This window comes from Dipodomys merriami, unplaced genomic scaffold, assembly GCF_024711535.1.
Source record: "Dipodomys merriami isolate MVZ:Mamm:240054 unplaced genomic scaffold, mDipMer1.0.p SCAF_3, whole genome shotgun sequence".
Taxonomy (NCBI): Eukaryota; Metazoa; Chordata; class Mammalia; order Rodentia; family Heteromyidae; genus Dipodomys; species Dipodomys merriami.
Genome location: NW_027204492.1, coordinates 69616373 through 69641382, shown reverse-complemented (window position 1 = coordinate 69641382; position 25010 = coordinate 69616373). Strand labels below are relative to the sequence as shown.

General features: G+C 41.3%; 1 protein-coding gene across 2 annotated transcripts in view; it reads right to left on the bottom strand.

Annotated features, from left to right (window-relative positions):
- Positions 1–199: 199 nt before the first annotated feature.
- Ar (androgen receptor) overlaps positions 200–25010 on the bottom strand; it is a 179028-nt gene continuing 154217 nt past the window's right edge. Inside the window, exons 4-8 of one of the 2 annotated variants that reach the window (XM_070040231.1) lie at positions 20100–20387; positions 13533–13677; positions 8936–9066; positions 7909–8066; positions 200–7096 (exon numbers count right to left, since the gene is read on the bottom strand). In XM_070040231.1, coding sequence (XP_069896332.1) covers positions 6941–7096; positions 7909–8066; positions 8936–9066; positions 13533–13677; positions 20100–20387 — 878 coding nt within the window. In that variant the 3' untranslated portion in view covers positions 200–6940. The remainder of the gene's footprint in view (positions 7097–7908; positions 8067–8935; positions 9067–13532; positions 13678–20099; positions 20388–25010) is intronic. The other variant, XM_070040232.1, reaches the window with a different exon arrangement.

The window sequence follows — 25010 nt, the reverse complement described above, 5'->3', positions numbered from 1 at the left end:
GATTGTTTTATGTTTTAACAAATTAACATCAATGATAAGAGGATCTTAGCAGCTTTTCTTAGGTCTCTTTGTTAACAATAACTTGAGCCTGCAGCCACAACAGGGGCTGGGGCCAAGTTGTAGCTGGCGGACCAGCAAGCCAGTGTTTTACACAATAGATGACATGAGACGCAGAAACAAACCCAGAGTCACACATGTATTCCAACAAACAAGTTTCTGCCATTTTTAATTGTATTTAGAGCAACAAAAGCTTTCAAGATTACAAAAAGAGAACAGAAACATTAGCGCTTGGGGCTGGTCCTGCTGCCCAGTGGAGGCCGACTGCTGCTGTGAGAACTGAAGCCCCATCAAAAGAAGTTTCTAGCAAAATTAATTGGTTTATTTTAATAAGATTTTGAATAATACTTTCTCTCTCTCTCTCTCCCCCTCTCTTTATTTTTCCCTCTCAATATCCAAAAATTTAATTTTTATCTCTGGTTACAGTCTGCTCCCTTCCACTGCTAAATGAATTTCAAGGCCTGCATAAGAATGTCATATCTGAGCCACTCCCAAATCAATGTCCAACCTAAGGGAAAGCAGAAAGTTGTCACAGGGTAGAAGAGGTCAGTGGGAGTAGGGGCTCTTATTATCTATTGTTGCTTTGTTTGTTTATTTAGCATGTCCAAGTGGTAGCTGCTCTCAGCACTCAAGTGGCTTAGGAAATAATAGGCCAAACCCCATAGGCACTTCACTGCCAGGCAGTTAGCACCAAGGGCTGTAAGAGATTGCAAACCTGGCCCATCTGTTCTGAAGAGTGCAGGGTAACACACTGTCAGGCAACAGCTAGAGAAGACACCATAAGAGAAGCATCATCATTTCAGAATTGTCTCTCCATTGTGTGTGTGTGTGTGTGTGTGTGTGTGTGTGTGTGTGTGTGTGTGTGTGTGTGTGTGTGTGTGTGTGTGTGTGTGTGTGTGTGTCCCAGTCTTTTGGTGGTTAATGAAATGTTTTAACTACATGACACTCTTGCAGAGTAGCTTATATAGGAAGGATCTCAGGCCACAAGAGCTACCCATCCTATAGCTTCTCATTTAATTCCATAAAAGGTTAAAAGACAAATGAAACAAGGAAAGGAAGCAATCATCCCTGCTCCCATCTTCTGCAATGAATTGGGACTGGAAACCAATCAACACATAGAATCCACTTTCTTGCCAAATTATATAGTGGCTGTTTTACACTCAAGAACTCCATCTGTTAAATTCAAATACTCCTTTTGGGGACAAGAGAAGTCCAAGTGATAGTGTAGCTGAACTGTCTGAAGTGACAAATGTGGGGGTTTTCTGCCTTCACCTAGAATGGTTGAAGGTTGGGTGGCTCTGGGCAACAGACCCCAGTGTCAAATTCTTAATTGAAGAAAGACACATCTACTGAGTAGAGTTGGACTTGTACCTACAGAGATACAACTTCTAGCATACTGACAAAGTTTTAACAGAGGAAAAACACATTTTTCAATTATCACAATCTTTTACAGACATATCCAAAACCAGAGTTAGAGCACATAGACACCCAGTAGCAAGAGCACCTCAGTCGCAGGGGAGAGAATTGATGTGAAAGATGGAGCACTTGCTCCGGGTTCCCAAATGCAGGCAATTGCCCTTCTCTCACAAGAATTGTGAAGACCAAGGAATATCCTTCTGTCTCCCAATGGCTCAGGTCCCATGATGGGGTTTACTGGCCAATCTTTTGCAGTGAGCAATTTGGCCCCATGTCTGGGTGTTCTCTATGGTAAATCCCAGCCAGTTCCAATGAGTCTTCAGTACCTTTCCACATTCATCTGTCTTAGGCTAGTAAAGTGCAATACATCCCGTACCCTACCCTTTCCTCTCTCCTCCCCTTTGCGAAGCCTGTGTGTCAGGCCCAGCAAAGGCAAAGATCTCTAAGTTATGTAATCAATCCAGGTGTCTTGTCTATTCTAAGAGAGCTTCCAAAATAAAACTATGTCCTCTCTCATAGGTGCATGGCATCAGATAGGACCTGGAACCAAATACAAAGGTGCAGAGAAAGGTAAAGCTATCAGAACACATGACATCTCTATATATAATTCAGTTTTGAAACATGGATACAAATACTCATTTACAATATATTTCAACTTTTCTGCCTTAAACTGCAGAGAACTTTTTGTGCTGTCCAAAGCTGGGCAGAAATGAGGGTTTCTGCCTGCTGGCCTTCTAGTGCAAAATCTAGTCATTACAATGCTCCCCTTCTCATCAAGGGCTTCACATCTTCAGATAAGCTAATATGGGCAACTAGCAAACACAGTGGCCAAGACCAGCTCCATGTTCAACCATGCAATGATGGAGCTTCAAGAATTTGCTCAGCAACTATGAAAAAAGGAAAACTAGTTCTGTTTAAAAAATCAGTTAATGAAGGACCCCAGAATCCCATTTTTTCCATTTATCTTCCAACTCCTCTAAATATGTAAATGGTGAGTGAGAACCTCACACACAAAACTCTAAGTCAGTCACCAGCACAGTTCTTTAGTCTGTCTTTGGATAGTTTACCAAAGAGGCATCAATGTTTATTCCCTCTCTGCCCTTAAAAATTTTGGTGTCTTAGCAGATACAATGTAATCTTTGGTTACATAATGTGATGCTTTCATCACTTTTTGTTCTCTCTCTCTCTCTCTCTCTCTCTCTCTCTCTCTCTCTCTCTCTCTCTCTCTCTCTCTCTCTCTCTCTCTCTCTCTCTCTCTCTCTCTCTCTCTCTCTCTCCCCTTACTTTTAAAAGATTTTCAAAGAGATAGGGAGGAGAACAAATCTGCCTAGAAAGCAATAGGGGTAGAAACTTTCTTTTGCAAGAAATTTCATATGCAAACAAATGGCTTCTTTTAACTTTAAGTTTGGGATTTGAGCTGGTGCTGAAGCATTCCTAGTTCTCAAGATCCCTTATGATGTGTCAAGCATAAAGAAGACCATGCTTTAGCCCAGTGCCATCTCATCTATGCAAGTGGCACAAGATAATTCAGTAGTCAGCCTCTTGTTTTTCTTGGGTTCATACAGGGATGGTTACTGGACTATCTGGAGAGAGTCTCCTGAAGAGCAGCAGAGCTGGCATAGGTAGGGCTGGCAATGAGTAGAGATGGGGGTGGGTTGGGCCTTTGTGTCTGTCAAATGTCAAGGCAGAGAAGGGAGCAATGACACATGTGTGCTGTGCCTAGTGGAACAAACAAAAGCTACTTGATGCTCAAAGTCAGGTCATTGTGTAGTGTCATTATCATGTGGATGGTAGACATATTTTTCTCTTAAGGTACAAGTTGAATACATCTTATTATATATGTCTATATGTACTGAGAAGTAGCGTATGGACAGAAAGGGACTAGAGCATCAGCATGTTATTTTTTTAGCCTGGACAATTAACCCTAGGAACTACCCAAAGTACAGAGTGAAGCTCTTTTTTTTTTTCCTTTTTTTCTTTTTTTAAGTGCCAGTGAACATACATGAAAATATAATAAGTATTACCGATTTTCATTTTTTTCAAAGATATATGACAGTATCCTTCAAAAAATCCCTTTCTCAAGAGTAATTTAAAAAAATAATGAACTTTCTGAGAACAGCAATATTGCCTGTGGCATAGAAAATCTACAGAACAAAGAATCCAAACCACCATGTCAGCTCAGAGGCCGGAACCCAATGAGCTGCCCAATGAATGAGAGCTGAAACTAACACACGACTCCTATTCCATTGACCAGAGTTCGTGATCTTGACAGCCATCTGCTGCTCAGAAGAGATGGGGCCCTTCTTCATGGTATTCCTTCTTTTGCTCTTCATCACTCTCTCTCCTCTTCAAACCTCTTTAGAGATGATCACTTTGACTTGTCTGTTGAGTGAACCCTATCTTGCAGCTCCCCAGGTGAGTAGGTCTGGGTAGTCAGTCCTTCACAGGTGAGCATGGTATAGCAACCGTATCATCTCTGTAGCGCAGGGTGCTTGTAATGAGGGACCTCTGTTAATCACACCAGCTAGTATCTTATTGGCCACAAGAGAAATAAAACAATCCTCCTCTTTTTGGCTGTGGGATAACACAGCCAAACTAAAACCTCCTTTGCTTATGGAAACCCTAGTGCAGAAACAGTAGTGGCAAGCCTCATCTTCGCTCTTTTCCCCTCTTTTTGCCATTTGGAAATTTTTTGGCATAATCCAGTTCTTGTTGCATTTAATTGCACTGCTGTTTCATTGATTTTTTTTGGCTTTTACAAATGAAAAACATACATTCATAAAGACAAGAGTCACAATTGGGAAATCCATAAAGATGGAAAATTTGATAAATGGAAAGGAAAGCCTCAAATATTTACAAAGAGGTATTAGAATGATATAATCGAACCCACATACCACAAAATGATAAAAATCACTTCCAAACAGATGTAAAGGAATTATTAAGATGTAACCTAGTTTTAACTGAAAAGAGTGCTGGAAATTTTTTTTTCTGTTTAAGATAGCTAAAAGTGATTCTGTATATGAGCCAGATGGTTTCATCACAAAGAAAACCAGAATCTATCCTACCCTAGAAAGAGAAACTGTCAGCATCAATTTTGTCCAGCAGGTTTGGATTGGCATATCACCCATACTAGAGTCCCCTCTCTTGTTATTCCAAGAAGCTGTTCTGCAAGTTTGTTTGGCTAGTAATACCAACACAGGAATCATGGAAGAAACCTTATGTGCATTGTATCATGTCACTTGCAAACTATATTCTCAACACAGAGAACACCAACTCAAATGGGCAGCTTGGTGACTGGCCTTTCATTTCTTCAGTTGAATAGATTTAAGAGCTAAGTGAGGAGGCAGTGGCCAAGATGAGAAAGTAGGTGGATGTTCCCCGCCCCTTGAACTCAGGGCTAGGAAACAAGATCCGTTGGAAAGAGGTGTGCCAAAAAACTATATGAAACTTGTGACCCAGGGGCAAGCCCTAAGTTAATGGGTGGCAACCTATGGCAGCCACATTAGTTAGATCTTTTCAAAGGAATCTGTGGTTCTGTTGAAAGTCTCAGTGGTCCAGTACCCCCTTTAATTGAGAGGCAATAACAGGAGTATGGAAATCTGAGTGAGGATGGCCAATGTCAACCCCAAATCAGCAGCAGCTGAGGAGGAGGAGGAGGAGTAAGAGGAGGAGGAGAAAGAGGAGAAGATGGAAGAGGAATACACTGGTATTCATCTAACAGATGGTACACATCTGGCTTTAAAGTTTGCCTCTGAAGACTTCAGTAGTTCAAGTTTTCTCTTGGAGCTTTTTCTCCTCTCCCTATATCTTGTGCAGGTGGTGATGCTGGGTGGAGAGTATTTCAGTGTTTCTGGTTCAAGAACCTTCATTCCTCCCACCCTAGTTACTGAGTTTCTCATTCATCCTGATCTGGTTAGCCCCTTTAGCTGCGTTGAGAAAGAAAATTATTTCTGCACTCGATGAGAAGATAGCATCTTTGGGGGACAGGGCAAGACGCTCAGTTTGTCGAATCCCTTTGATGCCTTCTTTCCAGTTTGTCTAAGGGCTCCAGCGATCTGACTGTTTGTGAGAAACATTTTGTAAGCTGTCTCTACAGACATCTAGAGATAGATGTCAGGGCTCTGGGCATTCTAGCCCTCATGATAGTGGAGCATGGGAGATGTTAGCAGAAACTTCGACCATGCCCAAAGAAGTGAACTTTGCCACCATGGCTGAAATGCACAATGGTGAAGTCCAGGCCCACCAAACACTGAAGGGAGGGTGGAAGAGCTTGCTGCTGCATGGAGTCTGTTGGTCTTTCCAAGGAGGAGGAAAAGGTGGTGGCAGTGAGAGATCAACTATTCAGTGCCCAAAGCGAGAGAACAGCCAAGCTATCACCTCCTTTTCCTCTGACTCCAGCTACAAGCTTCTTGCTGGTTCACACATGGAAAAGTAGACCTAGATCTGAATGGAGCTTTCCAAAGGGTTAGAGGTCTCCTCTTCTTCTCACTGATCTGATTCTTCAGTGAAAGTGGCCAAGTTTTGGCTAAAGAGAACATTTCATTCAAAAGTCTTAGAAACACTATTGAAAGTTAGTTTAAGGGTGGACACAGAGGCTGTAAGAAAAAGGTTTGAAGGGGGGCGGTGTTCACATGCACACAAGATGTCAAACAACACACACTGTCAGTACAGTGAATTGCACTGCAGTTGAGAGGTCTCACCCTCAGGACCCAAAGGTGTGGCCAAGTACTGATGACCCATCTGTCCTCCTTGTCCTCTCTTCTCTCTATCCCACCTCCCAACTAAGCTCTGGGGTCATTCTGCCCTCCGATGGCACTAGCCATTGGCAAAAATCAAAGTCTCCCAGAGAGGGAGGGAATGACAAAACCAGTGACTCCAGCAATCATATTGGGTTCTTTGGGGAGTTCTATTTGTTTGTTTTTGAGGAAACAGACCTAACATGGTTTTTGGCATTTTTTGTTTTTTGTTTTTATCCATGTGGTGTGTGTGTGTGTGTGTGTGTGTGTGTGTGTGTGTGTGTGTGTATGTGTGTGTGTGTGTGTGCACATATTTGATATTTTTCCTCAGATACTTTTAGCTCTCTAAACTTCCCGTGGCTTAATGTAAGTAAACGTTTGTGTGGTTGGCACACAGTGCTGTGCTCTAAACAAGCACAACTTGACACTGGGCCACATGGAGATCAACACAGATTCAAAAAATACAACAACATTCAAAACACAGATAGAAGCCACAACAAGGAGCAGAGTCTGAGGGTGCCAAGGAAGGGTGAGATATGGAAGGAGGAGGGAAAAGAGAAGAGGAAAAGAGAAACAAAGCCCAGCAAATAGAAACATATTCATGACAAGACTGTACATTAATAGAGGAATTTCCCCAAGGCACTGCAGAGAAGTAGTGCAGAGTTAGAACAGGCAGAAGACATCTGAAAAGGGCAGTGGGGTAGGCAAGGGAAATAAGGGTTTCCAAAGCTTCACTGTGTGTGGAAATAGATGGGCTTGACTTTTCCAGAAAGGATCTTGGGCACTTGCACAGAGATGATCTCTGCCATCATTTCTGGAAAGTCCACGCTCACCATATGGGACTTGATTAGCAGGTCGAAAGTGAACTGATGTAGCTCTCTTGCAATCTGTAGGGGACAATAAAAGAAAGAGAAATTACAATTGACAAAGAGTTTGCCGTCTGCCAGATTCCCCCCACCCCTGCTGCTGGCCTGTTTTGATTTCTAGTCCTTCTAGTATGTTATCCTTTGCATATCCTTGGTCCTGTTTCATGAGATCATGTGTGTGTGTGTGCGTGTGTATATATGTGAGAAATAGTCTCCAGGGACATCACTTGAGGGCTCCCAAGCGACCTTTTACACCATTGCAAGTTTTCTGATTCAGGACTGGGTGTGCTTTTTCCATAGTACCCTCCCCTTCTCTTTTCCTCTCCCTCTTATCTTTCCCCTCTCTCTCTCTTTCTCTGTCGGTCTCTCTGTCTCTCTGTCTGTCTCTCTGTCTCTGTCTCTGTCTGTCTCTGTCTGTCTGTCTGTCTCTGTCTCTCTCTTTCTCTCTCTCTCTCTCTCTCTCTCTCTCTCTCTCTCTCTCACACACACACATCCCACAGGAGAGAAAAGAGAGAGAGGAAGACAATGGAAGCTCACATGTACATGAGTCAAGGAAGAGAGAGTGAAAAAAAAAATCTAAGTCTGTTTTGTCTGCTTTAAGCTTCTTCCTTGAGTCCCAACTTCTCTGTTCTCAACTCTTCCACCCTTTTCACAACATCTAGTGGGGACATTGTGACCTGTCTTCCTTTCTTCTCCATTGCATTTTCTTCCTGGACATACTCAAAGCCAGAGGCAAATGGAAACACCTCCCAACACGTGGTGTCAGACCCTACTGGAGCTTATGATCACTTGGCTCTATCAGTCTGATAAAGCACCCTCCATCATTTGCTTACAGGCTGCACAGAATCCAGGAGCTTGGTGAGCTGGTAGAAGCGCCGTGAGCAGGATGTGGGATTTTTTCTTTTGCATGCAATAATACGATCGAGTTCCTTGATGTAGTTCATTCGAAGTTCATCAAAGAATTTTTGATTTTTCAGCCCATCCACTGGAACTGATGTGGAATGAAGACAGAATGGGGAGGGGAAGCATGCCCACGAAGGAGCATTAGACAAAGCACCAAGTTTCCTGACCACAAATGTGACCCCCACCCCCACAGGGAGGAAACTATCTACTCTGCTTCCTGTCAGTTGGAGCCCATGTGCCTGGAGCTTTTAGTCTGCCAAAGAGATATTAGGGGTAAGTATGCTGTTCAAAAAGAAAGAAAATCTATTCAATCTTTCCTTTTACTGGTCTTTTCATAGACCTATTGCTTAGGACTCGAAGTTTTACATGATTCATCATCCATCTGTGATTTAGACAATTAACATGTCTGGGTTTTTTAAGCTGATGGTTTCCCACTTGAGCCACACCATCAGTCTTTAATGCATGACTTTGAACATCATGTTGCCTCTTATCTCCCACACAGAGGCTAAGAAAGCACTCTGCTTAGAGGAGACATTAAAGAAAGCTTTCTTGGCTGCCCAGAAGATGCTGCCTGTGTCATTTGAATAGACCTCAAACTATTGGCAGAAGAGAAACTACCTTCCAACAGATGATCCTTCTTGCTTTACTGCTCTACAATGACTATAAGGTAGTTCATTCCTGTTTGTGCAGAATTTTTGCACAGAAAAATTTCAGGGGCCTGCTACAAGTTCAGAAGGAGAGACTTGGAAGTAGATGAGGATCTGGTAAGGGTTGGATTCTCCCAAAGAAATGGATCTCTAGCCATGAAATTGGTCTTTGTTAGAACAAAGGATGCTGAGGGAGAATGAAAAGGGAGGAGAAAAGAAGGAGGAAAATGTCCAGGATCTGGCTTCTCCTTAATAATCTTTTAATGGAATAAGTGGCCCCTAGCGAGCTTCTGTACTTCCATGTACTTACTAATGCTGAAGAGTAACAGTGCTTTCATGCACAGGAATTCCTGGGGGGTGATTTGGAGCCATCCAAACTCTTGAGAGAGGTGTCTCATTCGGACACATTGGCTGTACATCCGGGACTTGTGCATACGGTACCTAGATAGGAGACACACAGAAAAAAGAGGACTGAGGAGAGGCTTCAACAAGTTGTGAGGAAATGTTTCTCACTGCCCTCCTTTCCCAGATTCTCCAAGAAAAGCTTGCATCTTCTCCTGCTGATACTTCAGTGACAAGAAACAAGGTTGTTCTTTTTTTTCCCTAAACTCCCAAAATCCTGATAACTACTCATCTTTCCTGGCCAGGATATGGGTTAGCACATGGAATTTCCAGGTCTACATGCCCCTTCTGTTTCCTGAGGCAGGAAAGCATAACCAAATGAACACAATAGGGCAGGCACATGTCTCTCTGACTTCACTTCTGATATCCATGCTACAGTCACAGCCAGAGCCTGTGTTCTAGGCAGCCTAACTTAGAGGATTTGTAGAAGGGAAGACCCAGCAATCAGCACTTATAAGAAGGACACCAAGATTTTCAAGTGACCATATTTGTTGCTCCTGTCAACACCCCTGCCTGTCATTTTCCATAATAGAAATTTAATCATGTCTTTAAAATCTCTTAGCAATGGAGATTTCACATTGTCCCTTTGAAATGAGTTCTACTGCTTTTAAGTCTTCCAGGGAGCATTTTTTCAATTTCTAATCTAAATGTCCCTGCCAAAGGGATCCCACTCCAGTATAGATCAGCGGTTCCTTTCCTATTTGGGAGCTGTAAACATTATAAGCTGCTTCTGCATAGTGACTTGTGAACAAATCATCACATTATCACCTATAAATTATTCGGGGAAGTGGTAAAGGCTTGGACATCTTCTGGGCAGGAGGGCAACCTCTCTGATCCATAACTGGTCACGGGATTCTTCTAACATGAGATACAACCTTTTTCTACTTTCTGAGTTTTAGTACTGCAGAAATGAAGGGTGTGTGTGTGTGTGTGTGTGTGTGTGTGTGTGTGTGTGTGTGTGTGTGTGTGTGTGTGTGTGTGTGTGTGTGTGTGTGTGTATGACAATAATTGATTTTTGTAGCATATAAAAAAAGGAAAGAGAAGTTGACACCCACTTATGTGGTGAGAACAAAGATCTCCCAGATGGGAAGTTTGTGCTTTGACATTTTGATTTTCAAGCCACTAGCCTGGTCAATAGTGTTAACATGGCTGGCATTGCCTGGTGGCAGGGGGTGTTAGCTCAGCAACCTTGCTCAAAGAGATCTTGACTGTCCTAGTAAAAGAAAAAGGGGGAAGATAATGTAGAAGTATTCAATTCAGGCTGAGATCCAACTAGAAAAGGGAAGTGTTTAGATAGTTTCACAAGTCAATTGACCATAACAATATTGTTTTAACCTCTTTCACACTGAAGAATGTTTTCATGGTAGTATTAGGATTTGAACACCGAGCTTTATTCTTGCTAGGTAAGTCCTCTACCACTTGAGCCATAGCCCCAGAGAAATTTTTTTGCTATAGTTATTTTTCAGGTAGGGTCTCAAGCTTTGCCTAAGGCTGGATTCAGATTGCAATCTTCATTTTTTTAAAGTATGATCTGCTGTCCTTGGAACCTGTTCTTACTCTGGTCCCATGGTATGTCCATGTCTTTGTTGATGAAAGATTGCAGTCTTTTTAACCTTGGAAATCATGGTCCTGGCATGGGGATTCTTAGAATACTGCTGCAGGCTCTAGAGATAAAGTGGGGAATGGAGAGGAGAGGAGGAGAAAAGGCAAGGCAAATAATTCAGATAGGAAAGGAAACAGAAGTGAGGAAAAAAGCCAAAAAGAATCAGGAGAGAGTTAAAGGAGGAAAAGGAAAGATTAGTAGAGATTAGAAAAAAAGGGCTGGGGAAAAGGTCAGATAATGTGATGTCAGGAAAATGAACCCTTAGATATGTATTTTAATGTTTTTTTTCTTTCATGCCTGTGTTTCTAACGCATTTATAAGATTATCTCTTTGTTGCTTTGTATGTCCCTCCCCCACAGTATAACCCCTGCTTTCACTATATTTGATGTCAGTATAACTTGAGGAGGAGATGGGAAAAACCAGTTGTTTAAGGATACAGGTGGACCTGTTGCAACAATGAGAAGTACAAGTTGTCATGTCCAAAACGAGCTTTACAACGTCGGTGCGGGGGGGGGGGAAATGGGGGGGAAGGAGAAGGATTGGGATTGGGGGGGAGGGGGGAGGCTGGGAAGGGACGTGAAGGGTAAACAAAAGGAGGAGGCTGCAATGCTTGGTAAGAAATGTATGCATTATCCTGCCCATGTAATTGTAACCCCTCTGTACAGTATGTTCACAAATAAAATAAAATAAATAAATAAATAAATAAAAGAAAAAAAGGGCTGGGAATGTGGCTTAGTGGTAGAGTGCTTGCTTAGCATGCATGAAGCCCTGGGTTCGATTCTTCAGTACCACATAAACAGAAAAAACCATAAGTGGCACTGTGGCTCAAGTGGTAGAGCGCTAGCCTTGAGCACAGAGAGGCTCAAGGACAGTGCTTAGGCCTTGAGTTCAAACTCCAGGACTGGCAAAAAAAGAAAAGAAGAGGAGGGATTGAAATTCAGGAGAGCAGAAGTGAGGGGAATAAAAATGAGTGAATATGAGGGGACGTGAAGATTGGAAAACACTGGTATACTTTAAGTGCTCAATAAATGAAGCATAAGAAGGTGCTATTATGGTAGTAATCATAATTTTATAGATGAGATTTTAAGCTCAGAGAAGTTCAGTGTTTTTTCTCGTGGTCATATAGCTGGCTTTACATCCATTAACTACACACCATGAACAGGGAAGGAAAGAAGAAAACTAGCCTTGGTATCAGAGAGAATGGCACATGGTTATAGCCTAGGTTGTACAAGACCCTTTCTTTCTCTTTAGGTCTCCCATCAGTAACTTAGAGAGGCTGGAAGTGGCTCTCAACTGGGAACTGCTGGTGTCAGAAATGGGTGGGGGCAGTTTGGGCTGTTAGCATGAGTGGAATATTATTTAATATTTAGTGCACAGGTCCCAGGGATGTTAAATATAGTCAGATATGCAGAATGTCTTGCACAATGAAAAGTATCAACAGCATTCATGTTGAGAAACACTGGTCTGGGTGTTGATCGGGATCCCCAAACTCTAATATAGTGGGTTCTACAAGAGGAAGGGACCTGTTGTTTCAAAAGCCCTGTGGTGTGGGATAATCTAGGTCTCTGACTCTGTGGGAATCTCTGTGATGAGATGAAAGAGACTCAGCTAGAAATCTGAGATGGGATATCACATTCATACTTGAGGGCAGAGAAGGAAATGGGGATTTAGAAAAGAACCAATTTTCACTTTGTCTCAGATCTTCACAATGGTCTCAAGGCTCTGGTGAAGGTGGAACAGGTGCTGAGAAAGTTGATTCAATAATTCAAGGGTGGCAGGGGCTTGATCATAGGAAAGGAATAGTTAAGAGCCTTTTCAAGGTCTGCACCAGAAGATGGCATCATAGGTAACTCTTCAGAGGTTTGGAAATCACAGAGCAGCTCATGCCAAAATCCCAATGACTATTCATAGCTCTGGCTACCAGGGTTGGCAAGGTTGACTGAGGGCAACTAGGGACATCTGCATGGCACTGTTGTACTATAAGGAATCACTGGCCTGTAGATTTTATTTTAAGGCTCTTCTGGGTTAAAGGGCTGAAAGAGAGGGAAACTCAATTCCAGCTATGACTGAAAAATTCTCTATGGCAAAAGTAGTTCAAGGTTCTTGGGAATATTCTTGTCAGCTCCATTCACAGTGTCACTAAGGGACCTCAGATAGAAGACACAGGGGACTATTATTCATAAGGAAAGAGGGAATCACAAAGAGATTTTTTTTGTCGGTCGTAGGGTTTTAATGCTGGGCCTGGTACTGTCCCTGAGCTCTTCAGATCAAGGTGAGCACTCTACCACTTGAACCACAGCACCACTTCCAGTTTTCTGGTGGTTTATTGGAGATAAGACTCTCATGGACTTTCCTGCCTGGGCTGGCTTTGAACCTCAATCCTTACAACTCAGCCTCCTGAGTAGCTAGGCAAGATTTTTTTTTAACTCTTGGCCAGGCACTGTACATCCCTCAGTTCTTGTTTAACAAGGTTCTGTTATTATTAGCTAATTAAGAAACAGAGTCATGGAATTAAGGATCTTTTCCAAAGATGATAAATATGGGAAATAGTCAAACCAATATTTTCAATTTTTAGGTGAGCAAAATGTAACTTCAAAATGAGAGCCCTTGGACAAATTGATGACAGAAAAATAGAGCTGCTACTAGAACAGGTATGATTAAGAAGAGGAAAATGCTAGAGTCAAGGTGACTTTATTTGGCTGTACCCAACCTCACCATTCATATGTAAACACATGGATTAGCTATAAAAAGAGAAGATAAGGATATCAAGAAAATTCAAAGACGTAAGATTTAGGTAGTAACCAGCATAGTCCTTGGATGAAGTGTCTGAACAACAAATGATGACCAACAATAGCCTTCAGCAGTAGTGAAATGATCAAAGTCTGGTATCAGGAACACTTACTCATTGAAAACCAGGTCAGGGGCGAAGTAGAGCATCCTGGAGTTGACATTGGTGAAGGACCGCCAGCCCATAGCAAATACCATGAGTCCCATCCAAGAGTACTGAATGACTGCCATCTGGTCATCCACGTGCAAGTTTCGGAAGCCTGGAGCAAAAAAGGGGTAGATACATAGTCATCCAAGATGTTGATGGGCTGAGTTACATTGAGGCTTCTACTGAACTGAGAATTTTTGGCACTAGAGCAGCCCCAGAGAAGCCCGGAGACATCAGTGTTGGTAGTTAGGGAAGGGGAGGAGAGCAAAAGACTATATGACAGAGCTAATATTTCTTGCTTCCATACTTCACGGAGCTGCTCCAAAAAGATCATGATGAAGGGGAAATGGGGCATTTTCTTTTGGCAGAGAGTAATAATCTAACACTGACATTTTTTTCTAAGCCTTTTACTTACATCAGCTTATCTAATTATCCCTGGTCTGTGAATCAGGAAAAGTGAGCCACAGAGAGGTCAAGAAACATATACATGATCATTTAGCTAGTAACTGGTAGATCAAGTACCATAGCCAAGGAGTATGCCTTCAAACTATATGCTCTGGATCATTAGACCTTTGGAAAGATGCAGTATAATTATGTTTGCCCACAAAGACAGCCCATTATCACTTTACAAAGGTCTTTTATACCTGTAACCTTGTGTGTGTGTGTGTGTGTGTGTGTGTGTGTGTGTGTGTGTGTGTGTGTGTGTGTGTGTGTGTGAGTGAGGGGTGGGGGCAGTGCTTGAACTGAGGGCTTGGGTGCTATCCTTTAGATTTTTTTTGACCGGGGCTAAAGCTCTCACTTGAGTTACAGCCTCACTTTTGGCTTTCTGCTTGTTGACTGGAGATAAAAGTCTCATGGACTTTCCTACCTAGGCTAGCTTTGAACTGCAATCCTCAGATTTCAGTCTTTTGAATAGCTTGGAGTACAGGCATAAGCCACCAGTGCCCAGTTTCTACCTTTAATCTTATTTGACCCTGATAACCATCCTAAGAGAGGGACAATATACTATATTAGCAAATGCATGTGGGGCTTAACAGCCACTGCCTTAACACCACCACCTGTCTTTTCTCTGGTCCTCTTTCTGCACCATACTTTCTCTCCATTCCTTTTCTACTTAACAGGTAACTCTGGCCCTGATGCTTTCCTATCCTTCTAACCTGCTGTTCTCAGACATAAAGGTCCTGTATTACTTGCCTTTTTAGACTGATTTCTTGTTCCTTGCCTTCTGACAATTAGGTCTCAAGCATTCTGAAAAACTTACAATTTGCTGAACACTTCATGTTTTCCCTTGCTTCTGCAGCTTTGCTATCTGTACATAGCAGTTGCTTTCTACTAGGATGTACTCCATCTTTCCAGGTTTTCTATATGATAAACATTTCATCATTTTCAAATCTTGACTCAAAAACCACCTCCTCTTTGAAGCCTTTTCCAACCTGTCCAAGCAGAAGGCTTAGTGAATGTGCTTTTGCTTTTACACTGTGCCTTGGATAGTCCTAGCCAATTACAAAGTTCATTTCAAAGAACTGAAATTTATGTATACATCTGCCTCTCCCACAAGAGTCAGACCTTCTTGAAATAAGGGACTATCTCTTATTTGTTTTGTTTTTCTTATACATAGTAAGTTCTAGTTATCTGATTGCACATGTAAGAAATATTACTTAACAAATAGGTTAAGGATCTCCAATTTTTGTACTTTATGATATGGGAATTAGCTGGTTTCCAAATGACTTCCCTAAAAGTCAGAGAACAGAGCTGCCCAGATGTTACCTTTGCAAGAGCACACAGCCATAGATAGCCAGATTCTCCTGGACATTATAAATGTAGCCAAATCAGAACACATCCCTACCAGCACCCTTTCTTCTTCCAAATCTGGATTTCTGTGTTTTGTCTTGCTATATTGCATTAAGAATGCTTCTCTGAATTTAGATCAAGCTTCTCACTTTCCCATTGATGACCTCATTTAACCCTCACCATAACCTCAGAGGTTATGTGACACTTATTTTTATCAACAGGGAACCTGAGGATTAGAACAGTGAGCTGCCTTGTCTGATGTCATAAAATCAACATGCACTAAAGTGGTTCTTGAATCCAGGTATTTTGATTCTTTGCTTTAGCACCTTTTTAATTTCACCACTGAAAGTCACAGTTCAGGAGCAACAAAGTCACAAGCTTTCCTTCGGACATAGGCTCAGATCTAAAAGTTGCCACTATCTAATGATCTGCTTTGTTGGTCCCTGTCTACCTACATATATGTATTCCCCTTTGCTTTTAGATCTCAAGTCTCCCAGTCATCAAAGTTCTAAAATCTCCCATTGCACTATCCTTAGCTGAAGTCCCAAGCCTCTGCAACCCACCTTCACTATACTGACATGTTAACAGACTGGCTGGAGCCTCAGACCCCAGAATATTTCCTTCCTGTAGCCTTTTTATAGTACAGGATGTCTGGAACTGACCCTTCCTAGTAGGACATAAGAAATAGGGTCCACATGAGTAGTATCCAAAGATCACCTGAGGAATAGGCCTGCAAGTTTGAAAAATGGATCTCTGTACTGGGAGACAGTGGGTAGAAAAGAAAAAAATGCCTTCGATGATAAGCCTTGGTTTTCTAATGGAGTATGTCAATATAAAGGTATACTGATACATCTAGGATAATCTTAGCAGATGAGCAGAATAGCTCAATATCTATGTACATATGACCATATAAGATGATGCTCAGCAAAATGAACTCCAAGACATTAATACAAGAGGTTTTTCTTTGTTGTTGTTTTTTTTAACGTATTATGTGATTTCTTGTTTCTTTTGTGTTTTCTTCCCCCTATGGTATGTCCCCTGTTGTCACTGTATTTGATTTTGGTACCCTGGTATTGTATATACATTTATTTGAATTAGGGAAGGGAAGGGGAACAACAGAATGGTGAGACAAAAGACAGGAGGGAATCAATGCAACAGCAATATACACAAGACAATATGTTGGAAATGATCTGTACAACTTGGGGGGGGCTGGGGGAGGGAAAATAGAAAAATGAGGGAAGGAGTAACAAGTTTGACAAAAATATACTTATTACCTTACTTATGTAACTGTAATCCCTCTGTACATCACCTTGACAATAAAAAATAAAGGTATACTGAGGAAACAGGATGCAACTGAACAGGAATAGAGATGCTTCCTCAACTTTGACGTACCAGAGAACTAACACAGAGGTGAAAAAAGGGAAATATTAGTCTTGTTGTGGTACTAATGGACAGTCCTTAGTGGTGCTTAACACTCAAGCCTAAGAAGTGCACATATGGCTAGTATATATAACTGGCTTATTCACAGAGTAGATATGTCTAATCTGATTGTAATACATAACTGCTTTTGAATATCCAGCTTTTTGGATAGCATGGTTAGCAAGGGATAACTAGACGAAATAGCAGCCTCAGTACTACAGATTTCCTCAGGAATTCACTCATTAACGATTTATCTGTCACTGAAGTCATTCTAAGATTTTGAAACACATCCAACAGGTTAGAGGGAGCAGAAGTATTTTTTTTTTGCTTTCTTACTACAATCTAATCAACATCCTATTAGTAATTTGCTATGGAAACTTGTAGTTTCATGTCTGGGAGAGAAGGCTCAACGCAAGGTTAGTTTGAAAATTTTTGTTGCTCTAGTGAGCCTGCTACCCAAAGTCTTTAAAGAACACAAGTCAACGTTGGGATCTATTTGTGAACTCTAGGATTAGTTTGAGATTTGTGAGAGTGGTAATTTAGAATTCATTTCATTATAGGAACCTAACATTCACCTACCATGCATCAGATACAATACTGGGTACTCTATACATAATTTCTGTATTGATTACAACAAATGAAGAAAGACAGGCACAAAGAAGACGTGATTTATCTAAGGTAACATAACCATTTGTTGAGTGAGGACACCAAATTAGATACATGTGATTCTAAATACACTGTGTACATGCCATCTGCTCATCTGCCTCCAATTATTGGTTATAATTTATTAATGTGCCAGATACCCTGAGGCAATTTTCAGATATTATTACCATTATGGAAAACTTACAACAAAATTTATCTGACTAGGTTCTTGGCGCAGTGCCTTGGACAGGACAGTCACTCAAGTCTTTCAAATGAGCAAAATCACTTGAGCTAGTTGGTGATTATTGATGGTATGAATACTAGTTTTTATAAATGCACTAATCAACTTTTTTACTCAGTCAGAAATCATTTATTCTGGCAAGCTAGATGGTGAACTAATTTTAACTTGTGGATTTGTTAATATAAAAAAATGAATTCCCATTTTGGGGGGTAGGCCAGTGATTCTCCAGTCATATAAATTCTGCCATGATGATTGGTAAAACCACCCAATTAAATATAAAAGGTTCTGAGTTTGAGTGCCATTTCCATTTGTTGAATCACCAATGGATCAAGTTCATTAATTTTTTTGAGCTGTGTTATGGAAACAGAAATAATAATCCTTACAATTCACAGGACTTCTTTGAGATCTATGTATATATAAAGGTCGGTATCCAAAAAGAGGTCTGTTAAGTATTTGGAAACTGCTTGGGAAAATTAAACTTTGAATCTCTATCCAGCACATTGCACCAAACCATCCAGCTGAAGAAGTGATAAGAATTACAACAGGTTTTTATTCCTTTTTGTGTGAACTCTGTTTTGGCACAGTACATGTGCAGCCAGAGTCCTTGGGCCTTCTTCCCAGTGATCTTACTGGCTAGTCAACCTCAGCTCCCTAAGCTGGAAAAATATTTGGGATGGTCTAGTAGCAGCCATGGGACCTTGTGAATTTGAAATAACAACAACAAAAGGCTTGATAATCAGCATGAATATCTTCAAAAGCAGCAAACCTACCATATGGCCCAAGTGATCCTCAATGAATTTTTCAGCCCTTAAAGTAGGCAAGCTAGGAGTTACAGAACTCAACATCACAATAGACTATAGTGAGAGTAGAAAGAGGATGGGATTTGGAATCAGGAGGGGGCCTGGGCTCAGATTCTAGAAATGCTACTTTCTGGCTGTGCCATGGTGAACCAATCATACCTCTTCTGAGAATGTCAATAGCTTTGTAAAATAAGAGAAAAGAGCTTGTACTTCATAGGATTCTCATGAGAATGAACTAAGGTAATATCTAGAAAGCTGCTCTTTTTACTATGAATAAAAATATCCATCTGAATAGCAATTATTATTAGAAGGCAGGTTAATCTGTGACTCAACAGAAGGAGATTTAGGTTGTCGATCTTTCAAAAGACTCTTTGAATCATATAATCTCAGGATTAGGAGACTCTTTAAAGAGCATATGCTTCACTGGTTTTCAAACTGCATTCCCTAGAACCACATGACTATGCAAAAGTGACCTGGGACTTACCTGGGGTGGTGAGGAAGAGGCTGAGCTGATGATGCCCAGACCAAACACTCTGGCTTTAAATCAATCAGTTCCACTTGTACCTGTGTACAATGCTTTTAAGAAACAAAAGCATTTGGCTACTAAAAGAAAGTTTGTGCATCTGTAGAGGATCTCTAAAGCTGTTCTGTTTTAATAAGCACACATGCGTAAACAACAGATGACTAAGGAAGGAAGTTCTCTATCATTGCAGGTAGCCAAGAAGATGTTAGATAATCAGTCAGTTGCCATCTAACTTTTGCTCCCATTATGATTCCTAAGGTTGTTTAAAGAACAATGGAGCAAAATTGAAAAAACTGTCTAGTCCAAAACATCCTTCACATATATAGATGAAGAAACAGACACAGAGGGTAAAGTGCTTACATAATGAGTTACCAGTAGAACTAAGACTAGAACTCAATTGTGATCACTCCCAGCTCATGTTCTTTCCACCATACTATATTGTAAGTATTCCTGTAGTACAGCTTCTAAAGTGATAGTGAAGACAGAATGTCAATCAGGCTCAGGATTATTTTAGGGATAACCCTTTGTGTACACATGTAGAACAATATCCTAAGGCACATGTCTATAGGTATGTGATTATGGGGAAATTTGCTCAGCAGGAAGTTGAATGAGACTGTATCAATCAATGTACTTGGTATAGTCTGGTACAAAATAAATGCTGATAAACAACTTTAGGCATGGTAGCAGTGGCTCATGCCTGTAATCTTAGTTTCTCAGGAGTCTGAGGTCTGAGGATCAGAGTTCGAAGCCAGCCTGAGCAGGAAAGTCTATGACATCTTCAATTAACCAGTAGAAACATCCACAACTGGCACTGTGGCTCAAGTGGTAAAAAAAAGATGTTCAGGGACAGGTCCTAGGCCTTGAGTTCAAGCACCAGGACTGGCACACAAAATTTTTTTAGAAAATGCTGTGTATCAATGTGTGCCATCGCAGATACTATCCTGCTGTTTTTCCTTATTCTCTGTATCTCAAAGCCCCTCGGCATTTAAAGATGATAGTAATTATTTCCCCATAAGGTTATAGTGAAGACTGCATAAGCTAATGAGTACCTGGGTACATAGGAGCATTTACTAAATATGACATCCTTTATCCCACACCCTCTTTTTCCTTTTCCTTACCTGGCAAGGCCTTGGCCCACTTGACTACATGTACAAGTTGTCTTTCTCCCAGCTCATTCAGGCTAGAGAGCAAGGCTGCAAAGGAGTCGGGCTGGTTATTGTCATGTCCGGCACACACCACGCCTGGCTCAATGGCTTCCAAGACATTCAGAAAGATAGGCTGACACTCATAGCCTTCAATGTGTGACACTGTCATCTTCTGGGATGGGTCTTCTGTGGGGCTGCTGGCGCTGGAACTCTCTCCTTCTTCCTGTAGTTTTAGATTGCCAAGTTTCTTCAGTTTACGGGCTATTGAGAGAGAAGAGAATCTTGAATTTATCATCAGTGGCCCCAAACACACAGAAACAGCAGGTTAGGAAAATGGTTTGCCTGGTCATGGGCTGTAAGATCCTTAAATGCAAATGCTTATTCAGATTCAACATCCCAAATCTCTGCTAAGCCCAAAGTTTCAAACCTGTTTTCTTCCCTTATACTCATGCCAGAGTAACTGGTATACACTTGGATTATATTATGTCTCAATGAAGCCTTCAGAACGAATATCTGGGACACTTAATTCATTTATAAAGATCTTCATAATTCATTAAGTAGTGCAACAGACCCTTTGTTTGAGCTATATTTAAGAGTGAAGAAAGGACATAGTCTGGTACAAGATAAATGATCATAAATTTCTATAAAATGACAACTTGGTAGATGTTAGACTAGAAGCATCAAACAAAGATGGAGGGTGGGTCCATAATCACTCTGCATAGGTGGAGTTAGAAGATGCTTTACATCAAAGGGACAATTTGCCCTACTTTTTTGCAGATTGATGAGGATTTCACAAAGTAGAGATGGGTAGAAAGGATATTAACATAAGCACTGAGAAGTGTTCTGGGGATCAATCAGAGATCAATGTGAATGAAGTGCACATTGTATATAAGGAGTAATTTATTGTTTTTTTATTGAGGTTTAAAAAAGATGAAGTCTGATTTTAAATGGACAGATATATCGTAGTAAGAAGTTAAGGCTCTATCTTACAAGTGGCAGACAAACATTGATATCAAGAATGTGATGTAAATGTGCTCATGTCTAGTAGATTGTTAGGAAAAGAGATCAGAGAAAGACTAGATTTACTTTCAGAGCACCAAAGAAGTACCAAAACGTATAGGTACTTAGAATACTTGGATTTTTAATAGTTACATCTCTCACATTACTGTGGATGATATAAAAGTAGCCACACAACAGTTGAGAAAGTAAGCATGAGATGGGAATGAGGTTTAAACAAATGGCCTTGAATGCACTTTGTATCCCCGTACTATCATCCCACTTTTGGGCACAATTAACAGGGATTTTCTTATATTGTATTTCCTACTGAGCACTATCAAGAGTTTTATATGTTGGGGCTGGGAAGGTGGCTCAGTGGTAGAGTGCTTGCCTTGCATGCCTGAGGTCCTGGGTCCAATTCCTCAGCACCACATAAGCAAAAAGAAAAAAAGCTGGAAGTGGCACTGTGGCTCAAGTGGTAGAGTGCTAGCCTTGAGTTGAAGAGCTGAGGGACAGCGCCCAGGTCCAGGGTGCAGGCCCTGTGACCGGACCCCCCCCCAAAAAAAAGAGTTTTATATGTTGTCAGGATTATACCCATAGTTAAACATGCACTAAAACACATTTTTTCCATTGGAAAGGGTATAGGGGGAATGTGAAGAGGGGCTGCAACCTATAATAGTATCAAAGACATGACAGAGTGTCTTTACCACTACCATTTGTCTATAAAATGAAAATGATGCAAAAAAGGCAGCCATTAGAAAGGTTACTAGAAATAACATCACAAGAATTCCCAAATCAAACAGTATTATCTTCCTAAAATATAATGTTTGTGTTTGTTTTAATCTGCCTATCTTTCCCTCTTCTTTGTCTCTGTCTCTGTCTCTATTTCTATCACACACACAGAATTTTGAGGTCTTTGGGCATTCCAATGTCTACTTCATAGTATTTTCCCTTAGCATTTATATCAACAGAAATATAAATAATTGAAATGGTCATATGCTGATGTCTAGAATAGGCACAGGCATGGGGTCTAGATCATACACTATTTTTTCCTTTATCCTCTTAAAAAGTAATAAGAAATAAAAGAGCTATAAAACAAAGAGCAATTGATTTTTCAATTTCAATAGATGAATATAACTAAATGTACAGATCATCTGTTTCTGGCTCTTGTAGAAAAAGTTACATATCTGAACCTACCTTTCAGCTCCAAATGGAAAAAAGAAGCCCCACAGTGCAAACTCCAATCATAGTCATCACTCAGTTAATCAATGCAACAATGAATGAGGAAAATGGTGGAATTGGGGGGGGGTACAAGAGGAGCACAGAGGAGGAACTAAGGGGAAAATAACAAGAAAGCCCGAGAAAGCAACCCTGAAGACAAGACTTTCTCCATTGATCATTTCTGTAGGGGCTGGCTGGTCAGTATCAATAGTTGCACACTCACTGCTAACTTCAATCTCCCACCAAGGACTTAGGCTGGGAGGCATGGTATGGGGAGAGTTCCACCTTTTCCTAGAGCTAGAGGCTTGGGGTATACCATCAGCTTGTTATCTGGTAAATTCATTCATTTCTTGAATGCAGCTTCACAATCTTGTAATGGCTATCAGATCTGGCTCTAAGGCCATTCCTACAGATAAGACCTCAACCTCTCTACCACTAGTACTTTCTTGTCTTGAGCATAGGAGTTGCCAGACCATGCAAGTACCCCTTATAACCAAGTATGCGACAGAGTTGTAATTACCCTTGTGCCTGAGTAACTGAGACAGGTAAGAGTAACTATCATTTTTTCAGGGCTACCTATGGCTCTCCATTCAAAAGCACCTTACATTATTTAATTCTACTGCACTCTCTCAGGGGCTAGGGATCTTTCCTATCTCTGGTTTGCAAATGAGCAGACATAACACAGTTATCAGAAAAGAGAAGCCAATAAGCACAGCCTGCTGTACATACTACAAGGTCCATGTTCTATTTTATGATGCCTTATCAAAGTGTCTAAAGCACTAAATCTTACAGTTTTAGCCTTAAAGCAGAATTAAGAGGAGATGGGTGAAGTTGGAGCATTATCCCACTTGCCATCTTTACTCTAGACTCTAAACTTTAGTTGTTGGTACCTCATCCAGAAAGGAATAGACAAGAAGCTATAATACAATTGTCACTTGCCTAAATAGTAACAGATTTAGTGTACTGCTATGGCATAAAGACTAACAGCATGAGAAAACAGGAAGAATCTGTAGAAATCTTTTTTTTGTGTTCACCTGAGGGTCCTAGCCAGGTTGAAATACCTTTAGGGGCTACACAGGTAACAAAGAATGAAGATGTTTGTGTTGTTGTTGTTGGTGGTAGGTGATTCATCCCAGAAGCCACATTTTGGAATATGAAATATTGGAGTCTTTATTATACAGTTAGCAGGCTGCAGGCACAGCTAGGAAACATGCTGGAGAAGAACGAAAGAACAAAAACAGTACCAACAAGCCAATTCAGCTCTGATGGAGAGCTGAATTGGGACGCCATGATGACCAGAAACAAGCCAGGAGACAGGACACAGGACTCCATCAAGGAGACATGGCGCCCCAGCACCTAGGCTGTTCCATGCCTAAATAGGGTCTGGGCAGGGGGGCAGGGTCACAGGACACTCCCAGTCCCAGTCCCAGGTTCAGCAACCTATCAGCTAAGTGCCCACCCCTGTCTCCAGGGATGCAGGAATGCCTGAGGGGGCATTCACCTGAAGGGGGTAATCACCCTTCCCCTACCATGAAGACAAGATTTCAGACCTACTCAGACATACTCAGGTACTAGCAGAACTTTTCCATCTAGGGAAGATAAGCCTTAACCTTCCATATAGGGTATACTTAGAGGCTACTCAGAGGCTGGTGATTCAAGCCATTTAGGGAGCTAATCAATGCAGCACCAGAGCATTCAGCTTTCCTAAGGCTATGACATCTGCATTTCTCTAAAGCAGAGCCTTCCTAGCTCACCCCATTGAACCAGGCATCTATACTTCAAAGGATGGCTTGCCTTACCTCGAGGCCTTGGGGCTGAGTGGGCAACTCCCATCTCCTGCCTAGGCACCAGGATGGTGGCTAGGTATCTGCATTTCAAAGGATGGCTTGTCTCACCTCTAGGCCTTTGAGCTAGGTGAAGACCCACCCCCCCACCATCTTCTGCATAAGCACCAGTGTGGCTGCAAGAAAGTATTTAGGCTCAGGCACCTTACTTGTGTGTGTGTGTGTGTGTGTGTGTGTGTGTGTGTGTGTGTGTGTGTGTGTGTGTGTGTGTGTGTGTGTGTGTGTGTGTGTATACTGTGTATCTGTGTAGATGGTTAGTACTCTGTGTAGTGAATTGGAATGAGTGTCTTATTGCCTTCCTACCGCTTCTGAAACTCATATTCTAAAGTTGAATCCAATCCTTAGTCACCATTTTGGGACTTGTGAGGTGACCCCAACCTTTCAAATATAAAATGAAAAGATGTATCGGGGCTGAACTCAGAGAGGGTGAAGTAACCTAGTGTCAGAACTGGGATTACAATCAGAGTACTTATTTTAACTTCATTAGTTCTCTCTTTAACTTATTCCTGTCCTAACCCAGTTATATGGCTTTCTGAGCTCCTTTTCAAACTTGCACTGTCCAATTATACAATAGCCACTAAGCCATGTGTGGCTATTTAAATTTAAATGATTTGAGCTGGGAATGTGACTTAGTGGTAGAGTGCTTGCCTAGTATGCATGAAGTCCTGGGTTCTATTCCTCAGTACCACATAAACAGAAAAAGCTGGAAGTCTTGCTGTGGCTTAAGTGGTAGAGTGCTAGCCTTGAGCCTAGGACCTGGGTTCAAGCCCCAGGAAGTCCCCCAAAAAACAAAAGAAAAAAATTAAATGATTTAAAACATAAA